The 25,984-nt window shown below is 46.2% G+C and overlaps 2 protein-coding genes across 4 annotated transcripts in view; both read right to left on the reverse strand.

The window, feature by feature from the left end:
• The window catches only part of chst6 (carbohydrate sulfotransferase 6), a 75,628-nt gene extending 51,783 nt beyond the window's left edge, over positions 1 to 23,845 (reverse strand). The window contains exons 1-3 of the mRNA XM_060928504.1: positions 22,156 to 23,845; positions 20,199 to 22,074; positions 19,973 to 20,057 (exon numbers count right to left, since the gene is read on the reverse strand). Of these exons, the coding sequence (XP_060784487.1) occupies positions 19,973 to 20,057; positions 20,199 to 20,214 (101 nt within the window). The 5' untranslated portion in view covers positions 20,215 to 22,074; positions 22,156 to 23,845. The remainder of the gene's footprint in view (positions 1 to 19,972; positions 20,058 to 20,198; positions 22,075 to 22,155) is intronic.
• On the reverse strand, positions 791 to 25,717 carry LOC132891049 (transmembrane protein 231-like). 3 transcript variants are annotated; one of them, XM_060928514.1, is made up of 7 exons: positions 25,322 to 25,717; positions 25,042 to 25,208; positions 24,828 to 24,956; positions 24,550 to 24,693; positions 24,185 to 24,266; positions 23,856 to 23,961; positions 791 to 1,075 (listed from the first exon to the last, which is right to left on the reverse strand). In XM_060928514.1, exons 1-7 carry the CDS (start codon positions 25,458 to 25,460, stop codon positions 913 to 915), a joined length of 930 nt encoding a protein of 309 aa, XP_060784497.1. In that variant the 5' UTR covers positions 25,461 to 25,717; the 3' UTR covers positions 791 to 912. The 3 variants fall into 3 exon arrangements, with proteins under 3 accessions (XP_060784497.1, XP_060784496.1, XP_060784498.1); XM_060928513.1 differs by lacking the exon at positions 791 to 1,075 and having other exon boundaries at positions 23,868 to 24,266; XM_060928515.1 differs by lacking the exons at positions 791 to 1,075; positions 24,828 to 24,956 and having other exon boundaries at positions 23,868 to 24,266.
• Between the last annotated feature and the right edge of the window lie 267 nt (positions 25,718 to 25,984).

Consider the following 25,984-nt stretch of genomic DNA (forward strand, 5'->3'; position numbering starts at 1 on the left):
TATTTTATCAATTTTACCTTTGAAAAAAGATGCAAACTCATTGCATTTATTAACTGATAGAAGTTCAGGTGCTAATTGTGGTGGGGCATTAGTTAGCTTCTCTACTGTTGAAAATAGCACACGGGCATTGTTCATATTCCTGCTGATGATGTTGGAGAAAAAAGACTGTCTTGCTTTACGAATTTCATAATTATAATTACAAAGCATCTCTTTATGGATTTGATAATGGATGTGAAGTTTAGATTTGCGCCATTTTCTTTCAGTCTTTCTACATTCTCTCTTTAGCAGTTTAACAGCCGGGTACTGCTTCCATGGTGCTTTCTGCTTATCATTGACTCTTTTTATTTTGAATGGAGCAATATTATCCATAATTTGGGTCATATTTAAATTAAAAAATTCCAGTAAATCATCTACAGAGTCTGACATTTTGGTTGAGTTCTGTGAGAGAGCTTGCTCAAAAAGAACACATGTTGTCGTTTATGAGACTCAAACCACCAACCTTTTGGTCCTAAAGCTGCTTCTCTAACCATTAGGCCATGGCCTCCCAACCAAGACATGGTCGGGATCTGACATGATGACCATCGAGAAAGACAAACCCATCATGTCGTCTGATCCTGGCGTTAGCGTTACTTACAGAATAGATGGAGCAAACACAAGTGAGCTAGCAGTCGAGTGTTTCAATTAAATCAGTAAATGACTCCTCAGGCAGTGAGACAGTGTGTTTACAGTGTGTTTGTCCATCGATACACCCCCTTCCTATTTCTATATCACACACTGAGAGACAGACAGGTCTGAACAAACATGTTTATTGACTGAGGTACAAAAATGATTATACACTTGTTTATAAAACTACAGAGATGCTAATTTATAAAACTATACACATCATTCACATTCAAACAACACACAAACAGGTTAGGAGTAGTGAGGCTTGTGCAGTGAGACAGGTACAGTGGGCAGGACACGGTTGTGGAAGACGAAGGTTTGGATGCGCTGGAAGATCCAGAGGAAGATGAGCAACACGCTGACGTACTGAACCCAGGCAAACTTCAGCGTCTCCCAGAAACCCGGCCGATACGTAACACACACGGTTAAGGAGAAGAAAAACACACAGCTTTTTGATGATCAAGAAAAACAGAGCAGCAAAATTTAAGTGAAACACCAGAAGCATGTTTGATGCTTAAACAGAGTAGGAAGCCATTTTAACTTAACTTCCGGGGGCGCGGCCATCCGCTGACCCTGTGCTCACTGTTTGTTTGTGTTTTTAGACTTGTTTTAATGTAGTTATCAGAGTTTATTTGTCTAGGGTGATTATCACTTGTTGGAAATGCTATTGCACTCGGCACTTTACTATCATGATGAAAATCGCCTTCCTATGGACATTATTTTGCCTGTTGGCTGTTGTGTCCGGGGGGTGCTACCTAAAAGGCCGACAAGACTATCTGACCTACACCCGAGAACAACTGCTTTCCCTCCGCTCAGTTGGAGTCCCACCCGCGATTCTACCTGCGGACTGTGCGGAAATCTGACAGTCTGGTAAATGGCCAGAGAGGAGGAAAGTTGGGAAAAACCACGGCTCAAAGGGAGGCCTAAGGCACCGTCTCTGGAGACGCTGCAGCAGATTTCCACTGCCTGCCATCACTTTGTCCAACGTTCGCTCGGTAAGCAACAAACTTGATGAACTTGCGTTAAGAGCCGAGCATGACAACACATTCAGACTAAGCAATCTTGTGTGTTTGACAGAAACATGGCTTAAAGACTATCACGAAACTCCAAGATTGCCAGGGTATACCACTTTAAGAGCTGATAGGAATGCGCGCACTTCACGCAAGTCCATCGGTGGTGGACTGTGCTTATTCATGGATAACAGCTGGGCCACTCGGTATTGCATACACGAGCAAGTGTGCACACCAGACTATGAGATATTGACTGTTTCTTTCAGACCATTCTACCTTCCACGGGAGTTTGGGCAGATCACAGTCATTCTTGTTTATGTGCCTGGGTCTAATGATGATGTAGCTGGGGAAAGAATAGCAGAGAGCTACAATAACACGCTCGCTCGTTCTGCAGACCAGCCCGTCATTGTTCTTGAGGACTTTAACTCCTGTAACTTGTCTGAACACCTGCCTACTGTTCAGCAATATGTGGACTGTCCCACACGTTTAAATCGGATGCTTGATCAGTGTTATCAAGGTTCAAGGCTCAGATTTATTATCCTTTAAAAAGGAAATTTGGTGTACAGCAGGTATTCAGAGAACATGAGTTAAGAAAACAGACATGGACTACACAGACACATTCATAAATATATTTACACACAAACACATTACTCAAGGCGGCACGGTGGTGTAGTGGTTAGCGCTGTCGCCTCACAGTAAGAAGGTCCGGGTTCGAGCCCCGTGGCCGGCGAGGGCCTTTCTGTGCGGAGTTTGCATGTTCTCCCCGTGTCCGCGTGGGTTTCCTCCGGGTGCTCCGGTTTCCCCCACAGTCCAAAGACATGCAGGTTAGGTTAACTGGTGACTCTAAATTGAGCGTAGGTGTGAATGTGAGTGTGAATGGTTGTCTGTGTCTATGTGTCAGCCCTGTGATGACCTGGCGACTTGTCCAGGGTGAACCCCGCCTTTCGCCTGTAGTCAGCTGGGATAGGATCCAGCTCGCCTGCGACCCTGTAGAACAGGATAAAGCGGCTACAGATAATGAGATGAGATGAGACACATTACTCAAATAGATATACCCACCAACCCACCCAACCCATAACTGTCACTGTTAGTTATTGCCACTAAACAATGACAATAACAGTAACTACAGAAAAAAATAGAAGGAAAAAAAATTAGGTGTCAGTTAATGAATTAAGGGTCCTAATAGCCACTAAAATAAAAGAATCTCTGGCACGCCTTGTCCTTACAGCAGGAATTCTAAAACGGCGGCCTGAAGGGAGCAAACTAAATTCCCCAAAAAGTGGGTGGTCGGGGTATTTTAGAATTCTCATCTCATCTCATTATCTCTAGCCGCTTTATCCTTCTACAGGGTCGCAGGCAAGCTGGAGCCTATCCCAACTGACTATGGGCGAAAGGCGGGGTACACCCTGGACAAGTCGCCAGGTCATCACAGGGCTGACACATAGACACAGACAACCATTCACACTCACATTCACACCTACGGTCAATTTAGAGTCACCAGTTAACCTAACCTGCATGTCTTTGGACTGTGGGGGAAACCGGAGCACCCGGAGGAAACCCACGCGGACACGGGGAGAACATGCAAACTCCACACAGAAAGGCCCTCGCCGGCCCCGGGGCTCGAACCCAGGACCTTCTTGCTGTGAGGCGACAGCGCTAACCACTACACCACCGTGCCGCCCTATTTTAGAATTTGTTATGGTAATATTTTGGAGGCATACAAAGCAGTATGCAGTCCGCCCCTCGGAAAATCTGACCATAACGTTGTCCATCTCTTGCCTAAATATAAGGCTGTGGTTAAAAGAACGAAACCAATTGTTTTTTTTAAAGATTTTTTTTTGGCTTTTTTCACCTTTATTGGATAGGACAGTATAGAGACAGGAAATGAGTGGGAGAGAGAGAGAAACGGGGAGGGATTGGGAAATGACCTCAGGTCGGAATCAAACCCAGGCCCCCAGATTTATGGTATGGCGCCTTATCCACCTGAGCCATGACACCCCCACAACTAAATATTTTAAACCTTGACTCGGATTCTGTTCAGAATAAGGAGTAAATAAGCACGGATAATATGATTAAATTGGTGGGTCACTGGAGCAACGAAACTATGCTGCCATCTTCCTCGGTGATCCCACGTGACACTCTGACGTGTTTTTAAATGTATTTACCTAACTGCACTGTCAGTGATTGTGTGCTAAAAAAAAAAAAGAACAATGGCGAGATGTACACAATCACATTCCTGAAGCATGTTGAAAACTGGAAAATCTTTCATTGTTCTTTGCTCTGTCTGTGAGCTGGTTTTTAATGTTGCTTGCTGTGTCAGTACAGGGCTCGTGCAGGTCCTTGAACTCCTTGAAAAGTGCTGGAATTTGGAAACTCATTTCAAGGGCACTTGAAACTCCTTGAAAATAGGAAAAATTCCTTGAAAAATCATAAATACTCCTTGAAAAAAATACTTAAAATTCTTCCCGTGTATTTAGGTGTAATAATTAAAAAGGAAAAATTAGAGAAATGAAGCAAAATCAATGTAGAAAAATGATGACACGATTGTCATTTAAAATGAACACTCATTTTACACATGAGCTACTTTAACAATTGTAAACTCCAAAACACCTCAAAAAGCAAAGAATACTAAATATAAACACAAACTATGTCAATATCATGGTTGTGAAACTGGTTGTGGAGTATTTTGGAAAGGTTTTTGCAACCCAAAACACCAGTTTTCCTCATTCAAAAGTTCAATCAAATGTTCATTATCCTGATTGTACCCATCGTGATGTGGTCCTTGAAAATTTTGATTTTGGTCCTTGAAATGTCCTTGAATGTCTTCACAAAAATCCTGCACGAACCCTGCATTAGTACACCGCTCCATTGCATCATTTGACAGCAGAATAGTCTTGAGTATGTGAGCCATTTCCTCACCGTGTGATGCTCCCGGTGTTGCTGTAGCTCCTGGGCGGACGAGGTTCTGCGTGATGGTGTGGGGCTTTTTAGATTGAGTCACTTTTATACATGAAACTCTGTAAAACTATGGAAAGAGTTTTGGTAGACCTTTTGACAACTACAGATGCCAGTGTGTTAGATCCGCTTCAGTTCGCCTACAAGAGTAACAGAGGTACTGATGATGCTGTGTTGGTTCTGTTAGACTCTGTTTCAAAGCAGCTCACACTTACTAAGGGCTATGCCAGGGTCCTATTTGTAGATTTTAGTGCAGCTTTCAATTCTATAAAGTTATAAATTCTTCTGAGAAGGTTGGCCAATCTTAATGTCGACAGGGGCCTGATTCTCTGGATCAGAGATTTCCTTTCCTGCCGCCCTCAGAGGGCATCAGTTGGTGACACTCAATCAGGAGCGCTTACTATAAGCACAGGCTGTCCACAAGGCAGTGTTTTATCACCCTTGTTTTTTCTTTATTTACAAATGATTTTGTTCTTAATAATGACACTGTTAAATTGATTAAATATGCGGATGACATGGCCTTAGTTGGCCTGTTTCAGAAAAATGATCCCTCTGGTGAGGCCACCTACTCCGCCCATGTGAAGGCGCTGGAAGCATGGCGTAATAACAGCCAGTTAGAAATAAATGTGACAAAAACAAAGGAGCTACTCTTCTGTATGAAGCAAGGCCTGGCAACAGAGCCAGTCTCACTCAACGGTCAATGTGTTGAAACTGTGCAAACTTTTAAATATCTTGGCACATTTCTTGACTGTCAGCTGTGTTTCACTGAGAACACAGATTATATTTTTAAGAAATGTTCTCAGAGACTCAACCTTCTCAGAAGATTGAGCTGTTTTGGGGTTAGCCCTCAGATTCTAGAGCTTGTGTACACAACACATATTGAGAGTATCTTAACATTCCGTCTCCCTGCTTGGTTCGGACACTTAAGTTGTAAGTGCAAAAATAAATTAAATAGGATTGTGTCAGTGGTAAGCAAAATAGTGGGAAAACCCCAAAAACATCTAGCTAACCTCTACACCGAAAGGCTGAGGAGGAAATCTACAAGAATAGTGGCGGACTGTTTCCATCCTTTTTTTAGCCAATTTGAGCTTCTGAAGTCTGGGAGGCGCTATAGGGCCCCTCTGGCTAAAAGTGTATTTAAAAAAGGTTGAGGCTAAGGACACCGCCGCTGTTTCCCTAAAATAAATATCTTACTTGTGGCCCCCTAACCCTAACCCTAGGGTAAGGAGTACTTAAACTTGGCATCGTACAGTGGCTGTCCAGGCCTGATGTTCTTATTAGCTTTTTCAACGGTTCTGGAATTCTTCACAGTAAAAAGGCGACCATTTGTTTTGCACCACACACTAAAAAACCCCTTTGAACTGCTCCCAACTTTCAAATGGTGTGTCGAGCGTCTCCAACCCCCCATCTCCATCTTCAACAGTTCAAATGCCCACCAGATTTGACCAGAGGAAAGAGATTGTTGTTTTGTTCTTTTTGATTGGTTGAGAGTAGCGGTGTCCAAGATTGGAATTTCCTGCGTTTGGGAAACAGCGGCGGTGGCCCTGGAGACATTGTTTAAAAAATCTTTTATTCCAAATGCCATTAGCATTCTTAACTCAACAAAGTGAGTGATCTACAGACAATGATAACTGCTATTTGTTTTTTTATTTTATTCTATTTTGCATAACCCTTTGTGTTTGTTGGTTGTGTTGCTGTTTGTCAAGTTGTGTTGTTGAAATGTGTGTTGTTTGCATGTTATATGTGATGGTGAGCCAAAGATAATTTTCCACCTTGGTGGACAATAAAGATTTATTCTATTCTATTCTATTAAAGCAGATACTGTATACGCAGAACCTTTATTTTTAAATACATTTCTGAGTGGATAGTATCTCCATCCTTGACTCTTGTATGCTGCAAAATCTCATCTCATCTCATCTCATTATCTCTAGCCGCTTTATCCTTCTACAGGGTCGCAGGCAAGCTGGAGCCTATCCCAGCTGACTACGGGCGAAAGGCGGGGTACACCCTGGACAAGTCGCCAGGTCATCACAGGGCTGACACATAGACACAGACAACCATTCACACTCACATTCACACCTACGCTCAATTTAGAGTCACCAGTTAACCTAACCTGCATGTCTTTGGACTGTGGGGGAAACCGGAGCACCCGGAGGAAACCCACGCGGACACGGGGAGAACATGCAAACTCCACACAGAAAGGCCCTCGCCGGCCCCGGGGCTCGAACCCAGGACCTTCTTGCTGTGAGGCGACAGCGCTAACCACTACACCACCGTGCCGCCCTGCTGCAAAATCGGGAATAAAAAATATATATATTTTTTAGAGTTGAGCCGGATACTCGGCTGAAACGAGTATCCAGTACGGATAAAGCACTTTTGCCGAGTACGAGTATTATATGGGCGGCACGGTGGTGTAGTGGTTAGCACTGTCACCTCACAGCAAGAAGGTCCAGGTTCGAGCCCCGTGGCCGGCGAGGGCCTTTCTGTGCGGAGTTTGCATGTTCTCCCCGTGTCCGCGTGGGTTTCCTCCGGGTGCTCCGGTTTCCCCCACAGTCCAAAGACATGCAGGTTAGGTTAACTGGTGACTCTAAATTGAGCGTAGGTGTGAATGTGAGTGTGAATGGTTGTCTGTGTCTATGTGTCAGCCTTGTGATGACCTGGCGACTTGTCCAGGGTGTACCCCGCCTTTCGCCCGTAGTCAGCTGGGATAGGCTCCAGCTTGCCTGCGACCCTGTAGAACAGGATAAAGCGGCTACAGATAATGAGATGAGATGAGAGACGAGTATTATACGAGTAATACGAGTCAATATCTGTGCTCGGACTGAATGAAAATCCTCACACAGCGTCACAGCGCCCCTCCCCTACACACAGCGCCCCTCCCCTACACACACCGCTCTGCTCACTCACACAGAGAACAGCGCTCTCTCTCTCTCTGCAAGTCATCGGAGTTTTTTTTTAAAAAAACGTCAGTTGGCTCTAACCAGTTTTATTTTACTTCACGCACTGAGTGTCTGACACTTTCTAGGTAGTAGTGGTATAAATAATATTATAAATTAAGATATACACACCCCTCCTAGAACTGCCACCTTATTGTGGTGGAGGGGTTTGTGTGCTTGAATGATCCTAGGAGCTATGTTGTCGGGGGCATTATGCCCCTGTTAGGGTTTCCCAAGGCAGACAGGTCCTAGGTGACAGGCCAGACCAAGAGCAGTTCACCAAAAAACCCCTATGGAGAAAAAATCCAGGACCGTGACGTCGCCCGGTAGGACGCAGCCGGGGCCCCACCCTGGAGCCAGGCCCGGGGTTGGGGCTCGTATGCGAGCGCTTGGTGGCCGGGCCTTTGCCCATGGGGCCCGGCCGGGCTCAGCCCGAAGAGGTGACGTGGGCCCGACCTCCTGTGGGTTCACCACCCACAGAGGTAGCAGTAGGGGTTTGGTGCAGTGTGGATTGGGTGGCAGTCGAAGGCAGGGGCCTCGACGACCTGATCCCCGGACACAGCGGCTGGCTGTTGGGACATGGAATGTCACTTCACTGGGGGGGAAGGAGCCTGAGCTTGTGCGGGAGGTTGAGAGGTACCGGCTAGAGATAGTCGGGCTCACCTCCACGCACAGCTTGGGCTCTGGAACCCAGCTCCTCGAGAGGGGCTGGACTTTCCACTTCTCTGGAGTCGCCTGTGGTGAGCGGCGGCGGGCTGGTGTGGGCTTCCTTATAGCTCCCCAGCTCAGCCGCCATGTGTTGGAGTTTACCCCAGTGAACGAGAGGGTCGCCTCTCTGCGCCTTCGGATTGGGAAGAGGGCTCTTGCTGTTGTTTGTGCCTACGGGCCAAATAGCAGTATAGAGTATCCAGCCTTCTTGGAGTCCCTGGGAGAGGTACTGAGGGGTGCTCAGACTGGGGACTCCATTGTGCTACTGGGGGACTTCAATGCTCACGTGGGCGATGACAGTGACACCTGGAGGGGCGTGGTTGGGAGGAACGGCCTCCCCGATCTGAACCCAAGTGGTGTTTTGTTATTGGACTTCTGTGCTAGTCACAGTTTGTCCATAACGAACACCATGTTCGAGCATAGGGGTGTCCATAAGTGCACGTGGCACCAGGACACCTTAGGTCGGAGGTCGATGATCGACTTTGTAGTCGTGTCATCTGATCTCCGACCCTATGTCTTGGACACTCGGGTGAAGAGAGGGGCTGAGTTGTCAACTGATCACCACCTGGTGGTGAGTTGGATCCGCTGGCGGAGGAGGAAGCTGGACAGACCTGGCAGGCCCAAACGTATGGTGAGGGTCTGCTGGGAACGTCTGGCCGAGCACTCTGTTGGGGAGGTCTTTAACTCCCACCTCCGGGAGAGCTTTTCCCAGCTTCCGAGGGAGGCGGGGGACATTGAGTCTGAGTGGACCATGTTCTCTACCTCCATTGTGGATGCAGCTGTTCGGAGCTGTGGCCGCAAGGTCTCCGGTGCCTGTCGTGGCGGCAATCCCCGAACCCGGTGGTGGACACCGGAAGTAAGGGATGCCGTCAAGCTGAAGAAGGAGTCCTATCGGGCCATGTTGACCTCCGGGACTCCTGAGGCAGCCAACGGGTATCGGCAGGCCAGGCGTGCGGCAGCTCGGGCAGTTGCGGAGGCAAAAACTCGGAACTGGGAGGAGTTCGGGGAGGCCATGGAGAAGGACTATCGGTCGGCCTCGAAGAAATTCTGGCAAACCGTCCGGCGCCTCAGGAGGGGGAAGCAGTACTCTGCCAACACTGTTTACAGTGCGGGTGGGGAGCTGTTGACCTCGACTGGGGACATTGTCGGGCGGTGGAAGGAATACTTTGAGGATCTCCTCAATCCCACCGTCATGTCTTCCACTGAGGAGACTGAGGCTGATGACTCAGAGGTGGACTCGTCCATTACCCAAGCCGAAGTCACTGAGGTGGTTTGCAAGCTCCTCGGTGGCAAGGCACCGGGGGTAGATGAGATCCGCCCTGAGTATCTCAATTCTCTGGATGTTGTGGGGCTGTCTTGGTTGACACGCCTCTGCAACATCGCGTGGCGGTCGGGGACAGTGCCTCTGGAGTGACAGACTGGGGTGGTGGTCCCTCTTTTTAAGAAAGGGGACCGGAGAGTGTGCTCCAATTATAGGGGAATCACACTTCTCAGCCTCCCAGGGAAAGTTTACTCCAGGGTACTGGAGAGGAGAATTCGACCAATAGTCGAACCTCGGATCCAGGAGGAACAATGCGGTTTTTAGTCCTGGTCGCGGAACACTGGACCAGCTCTATACCCTTCATAGGGTGCTCGAGGGTTCATGGGAGTTTGCCCAACCAGTCCACATGTGCTTTGTGGATCTGGAGAAGGCATTCGACCGTGTCCCCCGTGGTATTCTGTGGGGGGTGCTTCGGGAGTATGGGGTTCGGGGCTCTTTGCTAAGGGCTGTCCGGTCCCTGTACGAACGGAGCAGGAGTCTGGTTCGCATTGCCGGCAGTAAGTCAGACCTGTTCCCAGTGCATGTTGGACTCCGTCAGGGCTGCCCTTTGTCACCGGTTCTGTTCATAATTTTTATGGACAGAATTTCTAGGTGCAGCCAGGGGCCGGAAGGAATCCTGTTTGGGAACCACAGGATTTCATCTCTGCTTTTTGCAGATGATGTTGTCCTGTTGGCTTCTTCAAACCAGGACCTTCAGCATGCACTGGGGCGGTTTGCAGTCGAGTGTGAAGCGGCTGGGATGAGAATCAGCACCTCCAAGTCCGAGGCCATGGTTCTCGACCGGAAAAGGGTGGCTTGCCCTCTCCAGGTTGGTGGAGAAGTCCTGCCTCAAGTGGAGGAGTTTAAGTATCTCGGGATCTTGTTCACGAGTGAGGGAAGGATGGAGCGTGAGATCGACAGGCGGATCGGTGCAGCCTCCGCAGTGATGCGGTCGCTTTACCGGTCCGTCGTGGTGAAGAAGGAGCTGAGCCAAAAGGCGAAGCTCTCAATTTACCGGTCGATCTACGTTCCGACTCTCACCTATGGTCATGAGCTTTGGGTAATGACAGAAAGAACAAGATCGCGGATACAAGCGGCTGAAATGAGTTTCCTTCGCAGGGTGGCTGGGCGCTCCCTTAGAGATAGGGTGAGAAGCACAGTCACTCGGGAGGAGCTCGGAGTAGAGCCGCTGCTCCTCCACATCGAGAGGAACCAGCTGAGGTGGCTCGGGCATCTTTTTCGGATGCCTCCTGGACGCCTCCCTGGGGAGGTGTTCCAGGCATGTCCCCCCGGGAGGAGGCCCCGGGGAAGACCCAGGACACGCTGGAGGGACTATGTCTCTCGGCTGGCCTGGGAACGCCTCGGTGTTCTTCCCGAGGAGCTGGCCGAGGTGTCTGGGGAAAGGGAAGTTTGGGCTTCCATGCTTAGACTGCTGCCTCCGCGACCCGGTCCTGGATAAGCGGAAGAAGACGAGACGAGAAGATATACACACACACACACACCTGGTGTAGAAATAAAAAAAATAAAAAAAGAACCAAAAAAAAAAAAAATCACACTGATCATAAAAAAATTCAAAGTTAAAAAAAGAAAGTTATGTTGAGTATGAAAACTCTTGTTCATTACATTTCATTTCATAATTGCAACCGCATGTGTTGTATTCATTGTTGCAAAACTTGTTCTGTAAATAGTTCGTTTGCTATCGTGATCAAAACCAGTGATCTGAAGCTCAATGCTGATGCTGTCCTGTAAATAGTTTTCTAATCAGCAATAAATATAACAATTTCTGATCAACCCATATCAACTGCATGCTTAAAATAACATACTGGTTAAAGCCCCGCCCATTTCAAGACAACCAGACCCACTTCCGGGTTAGGCCCCGCCCACTCCGAGCACGGATACGGATAATTCATATGGTTAACAGATACAGATAATGCTGTACTCGCTCATCCCTAATATTTTTGAGAGTTAAAATCAACGGCAAAGTTGTGATTGGCGCTGCCCCGCTGAGCCAGCCAGTCCTGAGAGCGTGACGTCACAGTGGTCACCGGTTTTAAGGCCGAGGCCTTTTACAGCTATAGACCAGAGTCATATAAATAAACATTTATGGTGAAAGTAAGAAATCCCGTTACCGACTCGCTCAACTAAGACCGATTTGACTTCACTGATTGTGGGTTGACTCTCATTAAAACAGGATGGGTGCTATAACTTATGCAACACACATGTACATGCATGCATTTTCACTGATAAAACGTAAAAGGCTCATTAAATAATCAGATGAACTGAGACAATCACATTCTGAAGCAAATTAAATAATCTCATACCGCTAACTTAAACACACAATACAAATTACATGGATTAATCTAAATGCAGGGAAACAACGTGGTGTTTTTTTTATCCAAATGAGAGTCGGCGCTTACCCGTCTGTGCTCTCGCTTCTTGAAGGCCGATCTTGTGGCCGATTGTTTTTGAAACAATCTGACTTTCAGTTGTTCGTTCAGTTCTCCATAGGGAGGGAAAGTGAAACACAGCGCTCCTAGTGGTAGCGTTCCTAAGACGAGAGCCATACTATTGAAAATCCCATAGACCCGATTTAAAAAAAAAAAAATCCCACGAGGTTAGGACGTGGAACTTGTACACCCCCAAAAAATATGTTGTATATGTTGGGATTATCTACTAACTGTGAAAGTATCAGGTGAAATTTCGCTGTCTTTTAAAAGATCGAAATTGCGCCTAACCTGTCAGAAACGGACTACAACCAAACTGTCTAGTCAGAGTCGCTCATGTTACGTCAGCAGTAGGCTTGATAAGTTTTGTTCTTCATATTAGCCCTTACGAGTGCTGACAGCTCTCCCTGTGAATAGCGGCAGTTGACTACATGCCCTGATGTGTAATGGTTATCCCCACGAGGGATGCATTTCTTATTGGTACAGAAATACTCCGCCAACCACGCTATACAAATCGGCATGTTGATGTAGGCTACTCGCCGCCGCTACCTGCTACAGATTTGGAAAGGTGCTAGACTTGCGGTGACGTCACATATGCGACGTCGGGTCCATGTAGTCTTTGATCAGCTTATTAAAAAAACATTCAAAACAATTCAAATCGGTGGAAAAAATAAAGTATGATCACCAGGATCGATAGAGCTGCCTGACATGCACAACATATGGAAGCCATTGTCTTAACTTTGAAGTGTAACCCGAAATGTAATTTTTTGAAAAGATATTCCCATTCATTTTGTCATAGAGGTTGGAACGCATCCAGTAGAGAGCGATGAGATTACTTTCCCTCCCTATTCATTCGCTTCTTCCACATCAGGGCGAGATGGCAGTGATATTCAGTTTAGAAATCAGACGGCTGCTCCACTCATTCACTTTTCTCCACACTGTGCATTCCGCCATTACTGCTCGGCTCAGGCAATTACTAAAACCCGGGACGGAACGAGACATCACCGGTTTTAGCAACAACTGCAGGGAGGTCACTGCCCGAGCGATATGTCCTGTCCCGTTCCATCCCGGGTTTTAGCAACAACCCTCGGCTCACTCCGGGAGAACTGGTGCAACTGAACTCACTTTCCTTTTTAAATAAATAAATACTTTCCTTTTCTGGGCGGCACGGTGGTGCAGTGGTTAGCGCTGTCGCCTCACAGCAAGAAGGTCCTGGGTTCGAGCCCCGGGGCCGGCGAGGGCCTTTCTGTGTGGAGTTTGCATGTTCTCCCCGTGTCCGCGTGGGTTTCCTCCGGGTGCTCCAGTTTCCCCCACAGTCCAAAGACATGCAGGCTAGGTTAACTGGTGACTCTAAATTGACCGTGAGTGTGAATGGTTGTCTGTGTCTATGTGTCAGCCCTGTGATGACCTGGCGACTTGTCCAGGGTGTACCCCGCCTTTCGCCCGTAGTCAGCTGGGATAGGCTCCAGCTTGCCTGCGACCCTGTAGAAGGACAAAGCGGCTAGAGATAAAAGGGGTGTTCACACGGCAACTTTTACTCCGGTGTAGCACCGGGGCTGCCCCGGTAGAGCGTTCACACGGTACAAGTTATACCGGTGTCGCCCCTGAAAGCTGCTTAAACCGGTGCAAATCTAACCCTGCTCGGGAGGTGGTTTAAGAAATTTACTCCAGAGTAAATGCTAGTTTGCGGGGCAGCACCGATATAAAATGGGCCGTCTGAACGCTACAGGGGTAGACTCGCTACGCGTGAGGAGAGTTGATTACATACGGGCATTGCATAATTTACATCCTGGTAGTCTATTTTGCGCTTCCAAAATGGCGAATATCAACAATAGAACTGCGGGTCTTCCAGTGTTGCCAGATTGGGATTTTAAGTGCATTTTAGCGGATTTGAACATATTTTGGAATGGAAAACGTCAGCAATATCTGGCAACACGGGTGTCTTCATCCACGTTGTTTTCCCGGCGCTTGGTGACGCCATGACAACCGGGAAAAGGAAGTACATTTTCACGCATGCGCATATTTCATTTCCGCATTATTACTATCGGAAATGATAGTAATAATGATAGGAAATGATAGTAATAAAAGGAAATGATATCAAAACTTTATTACTATCAAAGGAAATGATAGTAATAAAGTTTTTGCTACTATTGCACGGTCGCAGAAACTGCCGTGTGACCGCAAGTGGGGCTGCACCGGTGCTAACACGCTTCTCTCTAGTAAGCAGGGTTGTGACGTGTGAACGCTGCACAAAATTTACACCGGTGTAAGATATATCGCAACAAAATACATCGGTGCAGCATCGATGCAAATATGTGCCGTGTGAACACCCTAAATGAGATGAGATGACTTTCCTTTTCTTGTAATTTTCTTTTCCTTTAATTGTTGGTATCAATCTAGGCTTATAGCCAACGCTCCTCAACAGATCAGAGGTCTCGTACGAGTCTTCAGTAAAATGTGCAGAGCAGAGGAGAGACCACTTCGTAGGCACCCAATGTGCCCGTGAACTTCTCGTAAAACACGCCCAGATCTTTGCAATTTGAACATTCTTGGGCCGTGAACGCAACGTAAATCCACCTTCTGTCGTGTTGCTGCACCCGCCAACAACACATCTACATGGCATGGCGATAAATTAGCTCAAAATGGAGGATCGGAGTTGCAGTCAGCTGTGTTTTAGTATAGCGGAAATGGCGATGAGACCGATAGACTTCCTGCTGTGACGTCACGGACATCAAGGTCGTTCACTCAGACCGCTATCTATATAAATCACTTTAATCGTAAAAATTACTATATTAGACTTATTGTTAACGCTTAAAACCATTCCTGTGCCATTCTTGAAGTCTCAAGGCATTTATAAACGAAAGTGAGGCCATGGCTCTGCGGATATGCTTTAACCATCAAAATCAACTCATGTTTTATGTCATAGAGATACTGACTGTCATACTGTGTGATCTACTTTCCTCTAGAATGTTTTTCTTTCTCCATGTGATCAGTTGTAAACTTTATTGGAGTTTGAAGGTGTGGCTTTTGGAGCAGGAGCTTCTTTCTTGAACAGCAGCCTCTCAGTCCATGGTGATGTAAAACTCTCTGGACTGTAGTCAGTGTTCCAGAAGCTTCCAGTTCATGGCAAGTCTGTGCCTTGGTGGTTCCTGGGTTGTTCCTGACCAGCGGAATCAGTTTCTTCTTCCAGCAAAGTGGCTTCATCTCCCAATAAGTTATACTGATGATGTTGGAATCTGCAGTTGTTTAGAGATGAATCCAAGAGACGTTCCTGAGTGTAAATCTCTGATCCTCGTTCTTACATCTGCCCTGAGCTCCTGGGACTTTCCCACTGTACTATGTGTTGGCCAATCTAATGAGTGTCAATTATTAACAGGAAGTTAAGAGGTTTTGGCCTTGACAAGTTAAAAGACCTTTCTGAATTTTCAGCTCCACTGAATTAATCTCAGTGGATGGGGGGTTATAATTTTTGACCCTGTGTTGATTTCAGAAAATAAATTAAAACTTTGTGCATGAAATTCTTGGGGTTTTTTTTCTATTAAGCCAGACGAGTTGTTTTTCTGTTTGGTGACCGATTCCCGGAGCGACGCTATCTTCATTTTCACACTGAACAAATCAAGCGGCCCAGGAAACGATCCACAAATGACTGAGCTGTAATCAGACTACCTTCAGAGGTACGTATGGTTCACTCGTGGGTCGCTTTAGAGAGGTCCGAGTTCGTTAGTTGTATTTGCATTTGCACAAAGATTATATGCAAATGTAACACATAGGAAATGGCTACCCACCGGTGTGGCCAGCCGACGAGCGAGGATTTGCCTACAGATTGAGTTGACTGACCGACTGACCAATCAAATCTCAACCAGATTCCAGATAAGATCTTTAAAGCCTACCCGGGTAGCAACATAGTAATATTGTGAACATTGGAAAAGACATTCACACACTCAAGAACTTTTCTACATACACACATTTAATTTATTTCAATTTGGGGAAGAGCTCTTTGGGTGGTTTAATTTTATATTACTGCTTGCACTTTATAGTGCTCTGTTTTGAGGACAATAAAATTGTCACCTGTTCAATTGTACCCAACTCTCCAATTCATTTGTATGATTTATAATAACTCATTACCAGCTCTTCGAACCTAGCTGATGTGGTTGTTCATATTGTTCTTATTATTAAATTAAGAAGCAAGAGCGCTACATAACACTTGGCGAGCCAGCCAGGAGTTGGTTTATATAAAAATTGAACAGCTTGACATTTTTATTTTTCATTTTTTAAATTTTAAGATAATTTATTTACAGACAGTCCTTGGTAACACTGCAAGCATGGATGTGGTTAGGAATGAAAACATAAAAGTTCCCAATGCAGTTCTAGTTAGTGGTCTAGCTGGTGAACCCACTGATGAAGCCTTCCAGTATTTAGAACAGTATGGTAAGATTGAAAGAATTATTGAGGTACATAGCACTGCAGCTAAGTTCTGAGACTCATCCATAGTAGAATTTAGTTCGGGTGAATCTATAGAGCTTTTGAAGGATATCTTACCATGTAACAGGCCCACTAGTAAGCCTGAGGATACATATCACATTCAGCTTCTGTCTGATCTGTATACTGCCGAGCAAGGGTTTTCCTTAACCCAGACCTATCTAGCCGAACTACAGAATGTTGCCAAACTTAGTGGGACAAATTTTGAAAAAGTTTTATTGGACGAGTTAGCCAGGATTCAAAAATCTACCCAGATGCAGTTAACTGAACCAGACACGTCAAAATTAAATGAAGAGGTCCTGCCCACTAATGACTATGATCCAGCTCTTAATGTTAGCGTTAGAGCCTGCTCCTGCAAACATGACACACCCTCACCTGAATCAGGCACACATGCATTCCCTTTGCCTCAGAACAAACCCCTATACATACCCCCTGATTGCTTGACCCCCCCTGAAGTGCAAAAAGTAGTGGTTGAGCATGTCATTAGGAATGCTGATGTATCACCTCAGTATTATAGAAACACCAGAATCAGACCCTTCTCTGGGAAGACACCATGCCCAACTGCAGAGTCTGACTATGAGACATGGCACAGCAATGTAGAGTTCCAACTTGGAGACCCCACTGTATCTGACAAACACACCACCAGGAAAATCATTGAGAGCCTTCTTCTGCCTGCTGCCAACTTTGTCAAGCATCTAGGTCCTAGTTCCACCCCACATGAGTATCTTGCCCTGCTCGACTCTGCATATGGCATTGTCAAGGACGGAGATGAACTTTTTGCCAAGTTCTTGACCACCAACCAGGACTCTGGAGAGAAGCCATCTATCTATGTGCAATGCTTGCAGGCCACATTGAACAAAGTCGTCAAGAAGGGTGGCCTAGCTGCTAGTGAAACAGATAGCCAGCTGCTCAAACAGTTCTGCCGGGGCTGCTGGGACAATGCTCTGATAACCAGTCTGCAGCTAGAGCAAAAGAAAACAAAACCGCCTTCCTTCTCTGAGCTGCTTCTCCTGCTACGTACCAAGGAGGACCGCCAAGCTGCTAAATCCAACCGAATGAGACAGCATTTGGGCCTCAACAAAGCTAAAGCCCAGTTGAACTCTCTCACCTCAAATGAATATGTCCCCGACATCAGTGCAGTAGCATCTTCAAATGAGGCATTCCCCAGTCACACTCAAAAGCTTGAAAAGCAGATGGAAGCGCTGCAAGCGCAGATAGCCTCTCTGAAAGCATCTTTGACCGCAAAGCAAGGCCAGTCCAAGAAGAAACCGAAGTCCCAAACCAAACCATCCACTGAGGACAACCCCCCAAGTTCTGCAGAATCTAACCACAAAAGGAAATCTTGACCATGGTATTGCTTCAATTGTGGCGAGAACGGCCATATCAAGCCATCTTGCACTAGTGAGCCAAACCGTGAATTGGTTGAGCAGAAAAATAAAGAGCTGAAACAAAAGCAGGCAGCTTGGGAAAATTTAAACTAGAGTCAGTTCCTGTTGAGGGACTATCAGGAGCTGTAAATGAAAAATGTCCCAAACCAAAATCTAGAGTCTCCATCCACTCCCACAAAGCAGACACCCAAACTAGACTACCTCAGAGACTTGTAGGACAGAAATGTGTAGCTAATGTTGTTGTGTCAGGGATTGATTGTAATTGCCTTCTCGACTCAGGGTCTCAAGTTACCACAATATCTATCTCCTTCTACAACAAACATCTCTCAGAACTTCCCATCCAACCCCTCACAACCCTAGATGTTGAGGGTGCAAATGGTCAGAATGTCCCGTACTTAGGCTATGTTCCCATTAGTCTTAAATTCCCAAAAGAATTTGTTGAAACGGAACCTGAAATCTCTGCTTTAGCATTAATTGTTCCAGACATCCGTAGTAATCTCGACTCACCCATACTTATTGGGACAAATGCACTTGACATTTTGTATGAAGAACACTGTAATGATAGAAATCCAAACAAACTATCCTCTGTCTATGGTTATAGACAGATTATCCGTGTACTTAAGCTCAGAAACGGAGAGAACTCTTCAGGGTTGATAGGCTTAACAATGCTCAAAAACAAAGGGCAGCAAGTTATCCCTGTTCGAGAGAGGGTCTGCCTTGAAGGATCTATGAGAACAAACACCACTAGTCAGTATGCTGTAATTGAACAACCAGAATCATCCACCTTGCCGGGAGGCATCTTTGTAGAGAGTTGTCTTGTCACTCTGCCCAGGCACCGACCCTGCAAACTATCTGTGTGGGTCAGGAATGAGAATGAGCATGCTGTGACCCTTCCTTCCAATTGCGTCATCGCTGAGCTGCACACTCCTGAAGCGATTCACGTCAGCCCACCAGACTCCAACAAAGGGACCGCGGCATGTTGTGCAATCTCTCCAGACACAGGAAAGGAACCTGCCAAAATTGAACTCATCTTTGACTTCCATGATTCACCTCTTCCGGAGAAATGGAAAGACAGGATAAAGAGTCTCAGTGATTACAGTGATGTCTTCGCTCAAAGCGACCTGGATTTTGGACATGCGTCCAAAGTGAGACACCATATCAACCTGAAAGATGACACACCATTCAAGCAAAGATCCCGACCAATCCACCCAAACGACTATGAGGCTGTGAGAAAGCATCTTCAAACCCTCCTTGATGCAGGAGTGATCCGTGAATCAGAGTCGCCATATGCTTCACCCATCGTCGTTGTGAAGAAGAAAAGTGGAGAGGTCCGTCTTTGTGTTGACTACCGCAAGCTCAACATGCTTACCATCAAAGACGCTTATGCACTTCCCAACCTCGAGGAAGCCTTCTCAGCCCTTGCTGGATCAAAATGGTTTTCCGTGATGGATCTAAAATCCGGATATTACCAGATCGAGATGGAGGAATGTGATAAGCCCAAGACCGCCTTTGTCTGCCCCTTGGGGTTCTATGAGTTCAACCGCATGCCCCAAGGCATAACTAATGCACCTAGCACTTTCCAGCGTCTCATGGAGAAAGTGATGGGCAGCATCAATCTGAAGGAAGTGTTGGTGTTCCTCGATGACATCATCATGTTTTCAAGCACACTGGAAGAACATGAGACCAAGCTGAAGCATGTCCTTCAACAACTGAGAGACAACGGCCTAAAACTATCTCCCAAGAAATGCCATTTCTTCCAAAGCTCAGTGCGCTATTTAGGCCACATTGTTTCAAGTAGAGGAGTCGAGACTGACCCTGACAAAGTCAGTGCCCTCCACACCTGGCCAAGACCCCAGACCCTCAGTGAGCTCAAGTCCTTCCTCGGGTTTGCAGGGTATTACCGCCGCTTCATCAGAGACTATTCAAAAATAGTCAGATCCCTAAATGACCTCACCGGGGGCTACCCACCTCACAAGAAGGTCCAGAGAACCTCTGGTCAGGGAAGATACTACAACCCCAAAGAGCCATTTAATGAGCGTTGGACAACTCCTTGTCAAACAGCGTTCGAGACAATCATAGAGAAACTTACCTCTGCGCCTGTCCTCGGTTTCGCTGATCCAAAATGCCCATATGTGCTCCACACAGACGCAAGCACTTCAGGCCTGGGGGCTGCCCTTTATCAAGAACAAGAAGGTGAAATGAGAGTCAGTGCTTATGCAAGTAGGGGACTTTCATCAAGTGAAAAGAGATATCCAGCCCATAAATTAGAATTTCTGGCTCTGAAGTGGTCCATTGTGGAAAAGTTCCAGGACTACCTCTATGGGAATCCATTCACGGTTGTAACTGATAACAACCCGCTGATGTACGTCCTGAAGTCTGCTAAACTGGATGCTGCCAGCTACCGTTGGCTTTCCACTTTTGACTTCAACATAAAGTACCGGGCTGGAAGGAGCAACCAGGATGCGGATGGTCTTTCCAGGCAGCCTCATGATCCTCTGGCTGATGACGACGCATCTCTGGAGGACAGAGAACGGATCAAACAGTTCACTTCACACCATCTTTCTTCATCTCCCAACCAACAAAGCCTTCCAGCTAACACAGTTGCTGTCTTATGTCAACGCCATCTCCTATCTGAAAGCGACGACAACTTACCTTCCATCACCCTAGTAGAATCCCTGGCTCTTTACCCTGATGCAGTGCCAGATGTCTTTGGAGAAGAAGAATCCCTGGGCTATTACAGCATACCTTCGTATAGCCAGGTGGAACTCCAACAGTATCAGAGGTCCGACCCTGTGATTGGGCAGGTCATCACGGCCCTGGAGGCTGGAGGTGAGGCCAACCTCGATCTTGTTCCTGACTCTCCGGAATTCAAGCTACTGCTAAAGGAATGGAAGAAGTTGGAGTTGAGAGATGGTCTTCTCTACCGAACTCGTCAATTAGAAAGCGACACAACTTACCAGTTTGTGGCTCCCAAGTCTTTGAGACCCACCATTCTCACATGCCTGCACGACGATATGGGGCATATGGGTTTGGAACAGACTCTCGACTTGGTCAGGTCAAGATTCTATTGGCCTAGATTGGCTGCAGACGTGGAGCTGAAAATCAAATCATGTGGATGTTGTGTCAGAAGGAAGACGCCACCTGAAAAGTCAGCACCTCTTGTAAGCATCCAAACAACGCGTCCTATGGAGCTGGTATGCATGGATTACCTGTCCTTGGAGCCTGACAATCACAATACCAAAGACATCTTGGTCATAACAGACCATTTTCCCAAGTATGCCGTGGCCATACCCACAAAGGATCAAAAGGCCATTACTGTTGCAAAGGCTCTGCGGGAACAGTTCTTGGTCTATTACGGGTTTCCAGAGCGACTGCTGAGTGATCAGGGCCGGGATTTTGAGTACCAGCTCATAAAAGAACTGTGTGCTCTCACAGGCATCACTAAAGTGCGCACAAGCCCATATCACCCAAGAGGAAACCCAGTGGAAAGGTTCAATAGAACTCTTTTAGGCATGTTGGGAACCTTGAAAGATAAACAGAGAAGTCACTGGCGTGACTATGTCAAACCACTTACCCATGCCTATTACTGTACAAAGAATGATGTCACTGGTTTCAGCCCATATGAGCTATTGTTCGGGTGGCAACCCCGTCTACCAGTAGATATTGCCTTCCGTCTACCTGCAAAGCATGGTTCTCCAAAGTCCTATTCCAAATATGTCAAGAAACTGAAAGCGAGGCTTCAAGAGAGTTATCAGATCGCCAAGGAAAACTCACAAAAGGTTGCTGCTCGGAACAAGCGTCATTTCGATAAAGCTGTTAGAGAATCAACACTGGAGGAAGGGGATCAAGTGTTGGTGAGGAACATGCGACTGCGGAATAAGCATAAACTCGCTGACAAGTGGGAGTCCACCATGTACAAAGTTCTAGAAAGGATGGGAGACCTTCCTGTCTACAAAGTCCAGCCTGTCAGTGGAGATGGTCCTGTCCGAACCCTGCATAGAGATCTCTTACTTCCCTGCGGTGACCTAACTGAAGAAGGGGAAGAAAGACCCACCAAACCCAAAGTTCATCGCCCAAGAACCCGGGAAAGTCACCCCCAACTCTCACATGACCCCTCAGAGTCTGAGAATGACATACTTACAGAGTCTGATGATGACCTACTTACCTGTCCGATCCTGTCATCTGTCTTACCTGAGGGAAGAATTGTGAAAGTGTGTGACATTCCAAGGAAAAGACAACAGAGTGCACCTCCAGCTCAAGATGAGTACTTACCATCCTCATTGGTGAATCCCTTAACTTCTCAGCCCCAGGATGGCGATGACCTACCTACCTGTACAACCCCGTCATCTGTCTTACCTGAGGAGAGAAGCAGGAAAGTGTGTGACACCCCAGTGAGAAAACAACAGAGTGCACCTCCAGCTCAAGGCGACTGCTTACCATCCTCGTCTGTGAACCCCTCAACTTCTCAGCCCCAGTTTGAGCATGATGTCAGCTCTGCATGTCCTGAACCTCAGACTGAGATTGTGGCTGAGCAGCCCTTTACTGGAAACACTACAGATGAAGGATTGGAGGAGACTGCAAATGGAGAAATGGACTCTGGAGATGGAGGACCTGTGACAGTTCGCCAGGATGCGGAGTCCATTGAGGTACCCATCTCTTGCACTCCCGACGAGGAAAAGGAAAGTAACAATTCCACTTGCAGATCTGAAAGAGCTCGACAACCTCCTGAACGCTTCCGATACTCCCAGTGGGGAAAGCCCTTTATCTCGTTTGCCCAGAGTTTCTTGGAAAGCTTTGACCAGGCAATTGAAAAAATAGCAGATCTATAACTATGATAGTTATCCTATTTGAGCTTCAGACTAGCTCCTGAAGAGACTCAGGCTGATTCAAGGCGGGAGGGTGTAACCCATAGGAAATGGTTACCATTTAGCTATTATTAACAGTAAAATGTTATAGCACAGTTTGACCTCAGGGTGGCACACGGGCACCATATTCAGCGGTTGTTATGCCAACCACATTAGTTCGTCGTTCCACCTTGACACTAAGAGTACACCGAGCCTAACGTCCGAAAGGAAAAGATCTATCCAAGAAGTGAAAGCCAACGTGAACAGCGTTCCAGTCTGTTGTATTTTTCACCACGAAACTCCGATTGGTTTTTATGATTCCAGACAGAACTGATTCTGAACCGTGAGTGCGGTTCAGTGGCGAGCCATCTGAGATCTGAGGACTGTGGACAGACTCCTACCCACCGGTGTGGCCAGCCGGCGAGCAAGGATTTGCCTACAGATTGAGTTGACTGACTGACCGACTGACCAATCAAATCTCAACCAGATTCCAGATAAGATCTTTAAAGCCTACCCGGGTAGCAACGTAGTAATATTGTGAACATTGGAAAAGACATTCACACACTCAAGAACTTTTCTACATACACACATTTAATTTATTTCAATTTGGGGAAGAGCTCTTTGGGTGGTTTAATTTTATATTACTGCTTGCACTTTATAGTGCTCTGTTTTGAGGACAATAAAATTGTCACCTGTTCAATTGTACCAAACTCTCCAATTCATTTGTATGATTTATAATAACTCATTACCAGCTCTTCGAACCTAGCTGATGTGGTTGTTCATATTGTTCTTATTATTAAATTAAGAAGCAAGAGCGCTACATAACGTTCCGGATGAGCACTGAAACAGCCCAAGTGAGAAAACACCCTTCACTTCAGGCTGCTTGGCACTGGGTTTGTCACACCACACACTAATTCAAGAATAAATCACGTTTCCTCTTTTTATACGAGACGTCCAGCTCGACTTGTAAACGTATTGAAGTAGGAAAAGTCAGACATGAAGAGCTAACTCACATCTGCAGTCACTCAGGTTTCCTCACAAGAAATTCGTAAATGGATTAAAATGAAAAAAGATGATATGAGTGTAGAGTTTTAAAAATAAAACACACACACCGTGTGTAAAGGATATGTCACTGTCTCCACTGGGTAACGGATTTCTGCTTTAATCTCAAATGGAGCATTCGCTGCTCGACCGACGGTCCACACTGGGACAGGACACGACAGATACGTGGTTACTGTGAGAGAGAGAGAGAGAGAGAGAGAGAGAGAGAGAGAGAAACAGAGAGAGAGAGAGAGAGAGAGAGAGAGACAGACACACACACAAAGAAAGAAAGAAAGAAAGAAAGAAAGAAAGAAAGAAAGAAAGAAAGAAAGAGACCGTGACTATAAAATGCTTTTGCAATACTTCAGTGCTGTGTACACACACACACACACACACACACACACACACACACACACAGTTTCTCTCCTGATAGTTCCTGATGATGGTGCTGAGGTCGTAGGAGCTTGCGAAAGGACTCGCCAAGTTGATCACAGACACCTGAAGAACAAACACAGGAGGAGCTCAGCAAAAAATGTCAACAGCAAAAAAAGGAGAAATCAGTACACACACACACACACACACACACACATGCACACACACAGAGTTTAATGATTTTCTAAAAGTTAAACTTATTGTATTACAAGAACATGGGCGTCACTGACAGTTTATCCTGAATTTATTAAACTGATTTCACTTCCTAGTTGAGGTTGAGGGGAGGTCATTCAACTGAGCAGCAGTATGTGTGTGTGTCCCCACTCAGAGCTGAACAGTTTCCACTCACGTTATAGTGAGTGTGTACACCGCGGTGAGAGAGAGGCTCCTTCTGCTGCAGCTTCAGATCGCCACTGATGAAGAGCTGAGACACAGGGACAGGGGACGAGGCCTGGACCAACACCATCGACTGCATCACCACCACCGACATCCGCTACAGAGAGACAGGAGGGGACAGAGCGTGAGACAGAGAGATTCGTTATACAGAATCTGTAGAAGAAATGTCTGTAGTATCCGAGTTCTGTTCACTGTCCGTTATGATGAATGTTATGGAGTATAAAGCTGTACGCGGAGTTGGTAGGAGAAGGTGAGCAGGAGTTGGATGCTGTAGATCTGCTCTTCACTGGTCAGAGGGACAGACATCTGCAGAGACAGACGGTCTGCTTTCCCATCGCCATTCCTGTCGCTCTCTTGCACCTGCAACCCGGCACACAGATAGACAGATAGACAAAAGGACAGACAGGGGATATAAAATAACAGACAGATACACAGACAGACTCACAGACACAGTGGGAATGCGCAGTTTGTCCCCCAGCAGGGCGTTGAAGTTGGAGAAGGTGCTCCATGCGACGTATTCTCCACTAACACTCGTCACACCCATCATCAGCATCTCATACTGGAACTGTACCACAGGCTGCTCTTCATAGGAGCTCTGTTTCAGCCAGAACCCTGTAACACACACACACACAGAAACTACTAGTTGACCCTCTGTATATTTCTTTCCTGCTTTAATCTCCTGTACACTGCTGTTGTTAAACTCAGAGGGGGTATGAGTTCTTTACCTTGGCTCCTGTAGGTGATGAGTAGAGGAGGGATGTAAGTGAGCAGATACACCACCAGCACAAACACACTAGCCCGGGAACACACTCTGGCTTTATACCGGATTAAAACCGGGTGAGAATACACTTCATAAAATCCCATGATCACAGCATGAGCTCTGAGCTTTAGCTAAACATTGCTATGCTGACAAATTAACTGCAGCTTTAACTTCCTGCCCTGAACTTCCTGTGTCCGTTAGATGACTCGCGCGTTCAGAGAATATTTTATAATCTATCCTAGACTTAAAGTAAATCTATATAAATATAATTCTCGTTAACTAAATATACCTTTGTTCACATTTCGTCCCGCTAATACGCTACCCTCACACAAGCTAAGGTTACTTCCGGGTTGCGAAGCGTCGTGGCGTTACCATGACCACGTCACCACCGTGACAACCCAAAACCCCGCCCACAACAACTCCTTTAAAAATGCAGCACTTTATAGCTGCATTTAAATACTTTTTATATCATGAATATCAGATAGAATAATTAATATTAAATAAAATATGCACTATTACACAAAGTAAATAATAATAATACTTTATTAAAAATATAAACGTGAACATTAAAAACAAAAATGTACATAATTTAACATAACATTAATTTAAGATTAATTTACACTTCGAA

Source organism: Neoarius graeffei, chromosome 8 (assembly GCF_027579695.1).
Source record: "Neoarius graeffei isolate fNeoGra1 chromosome 8, fNeoGra1.pri, whole genome shotgun sequence".
In the NCBI taxonomy this organism is placed as follows: Eukaryota; Metazoa; Chordata; class Actinopteri; order Siluriformes; family Ariidae; genus Neoarius; species Neoarius graeffei.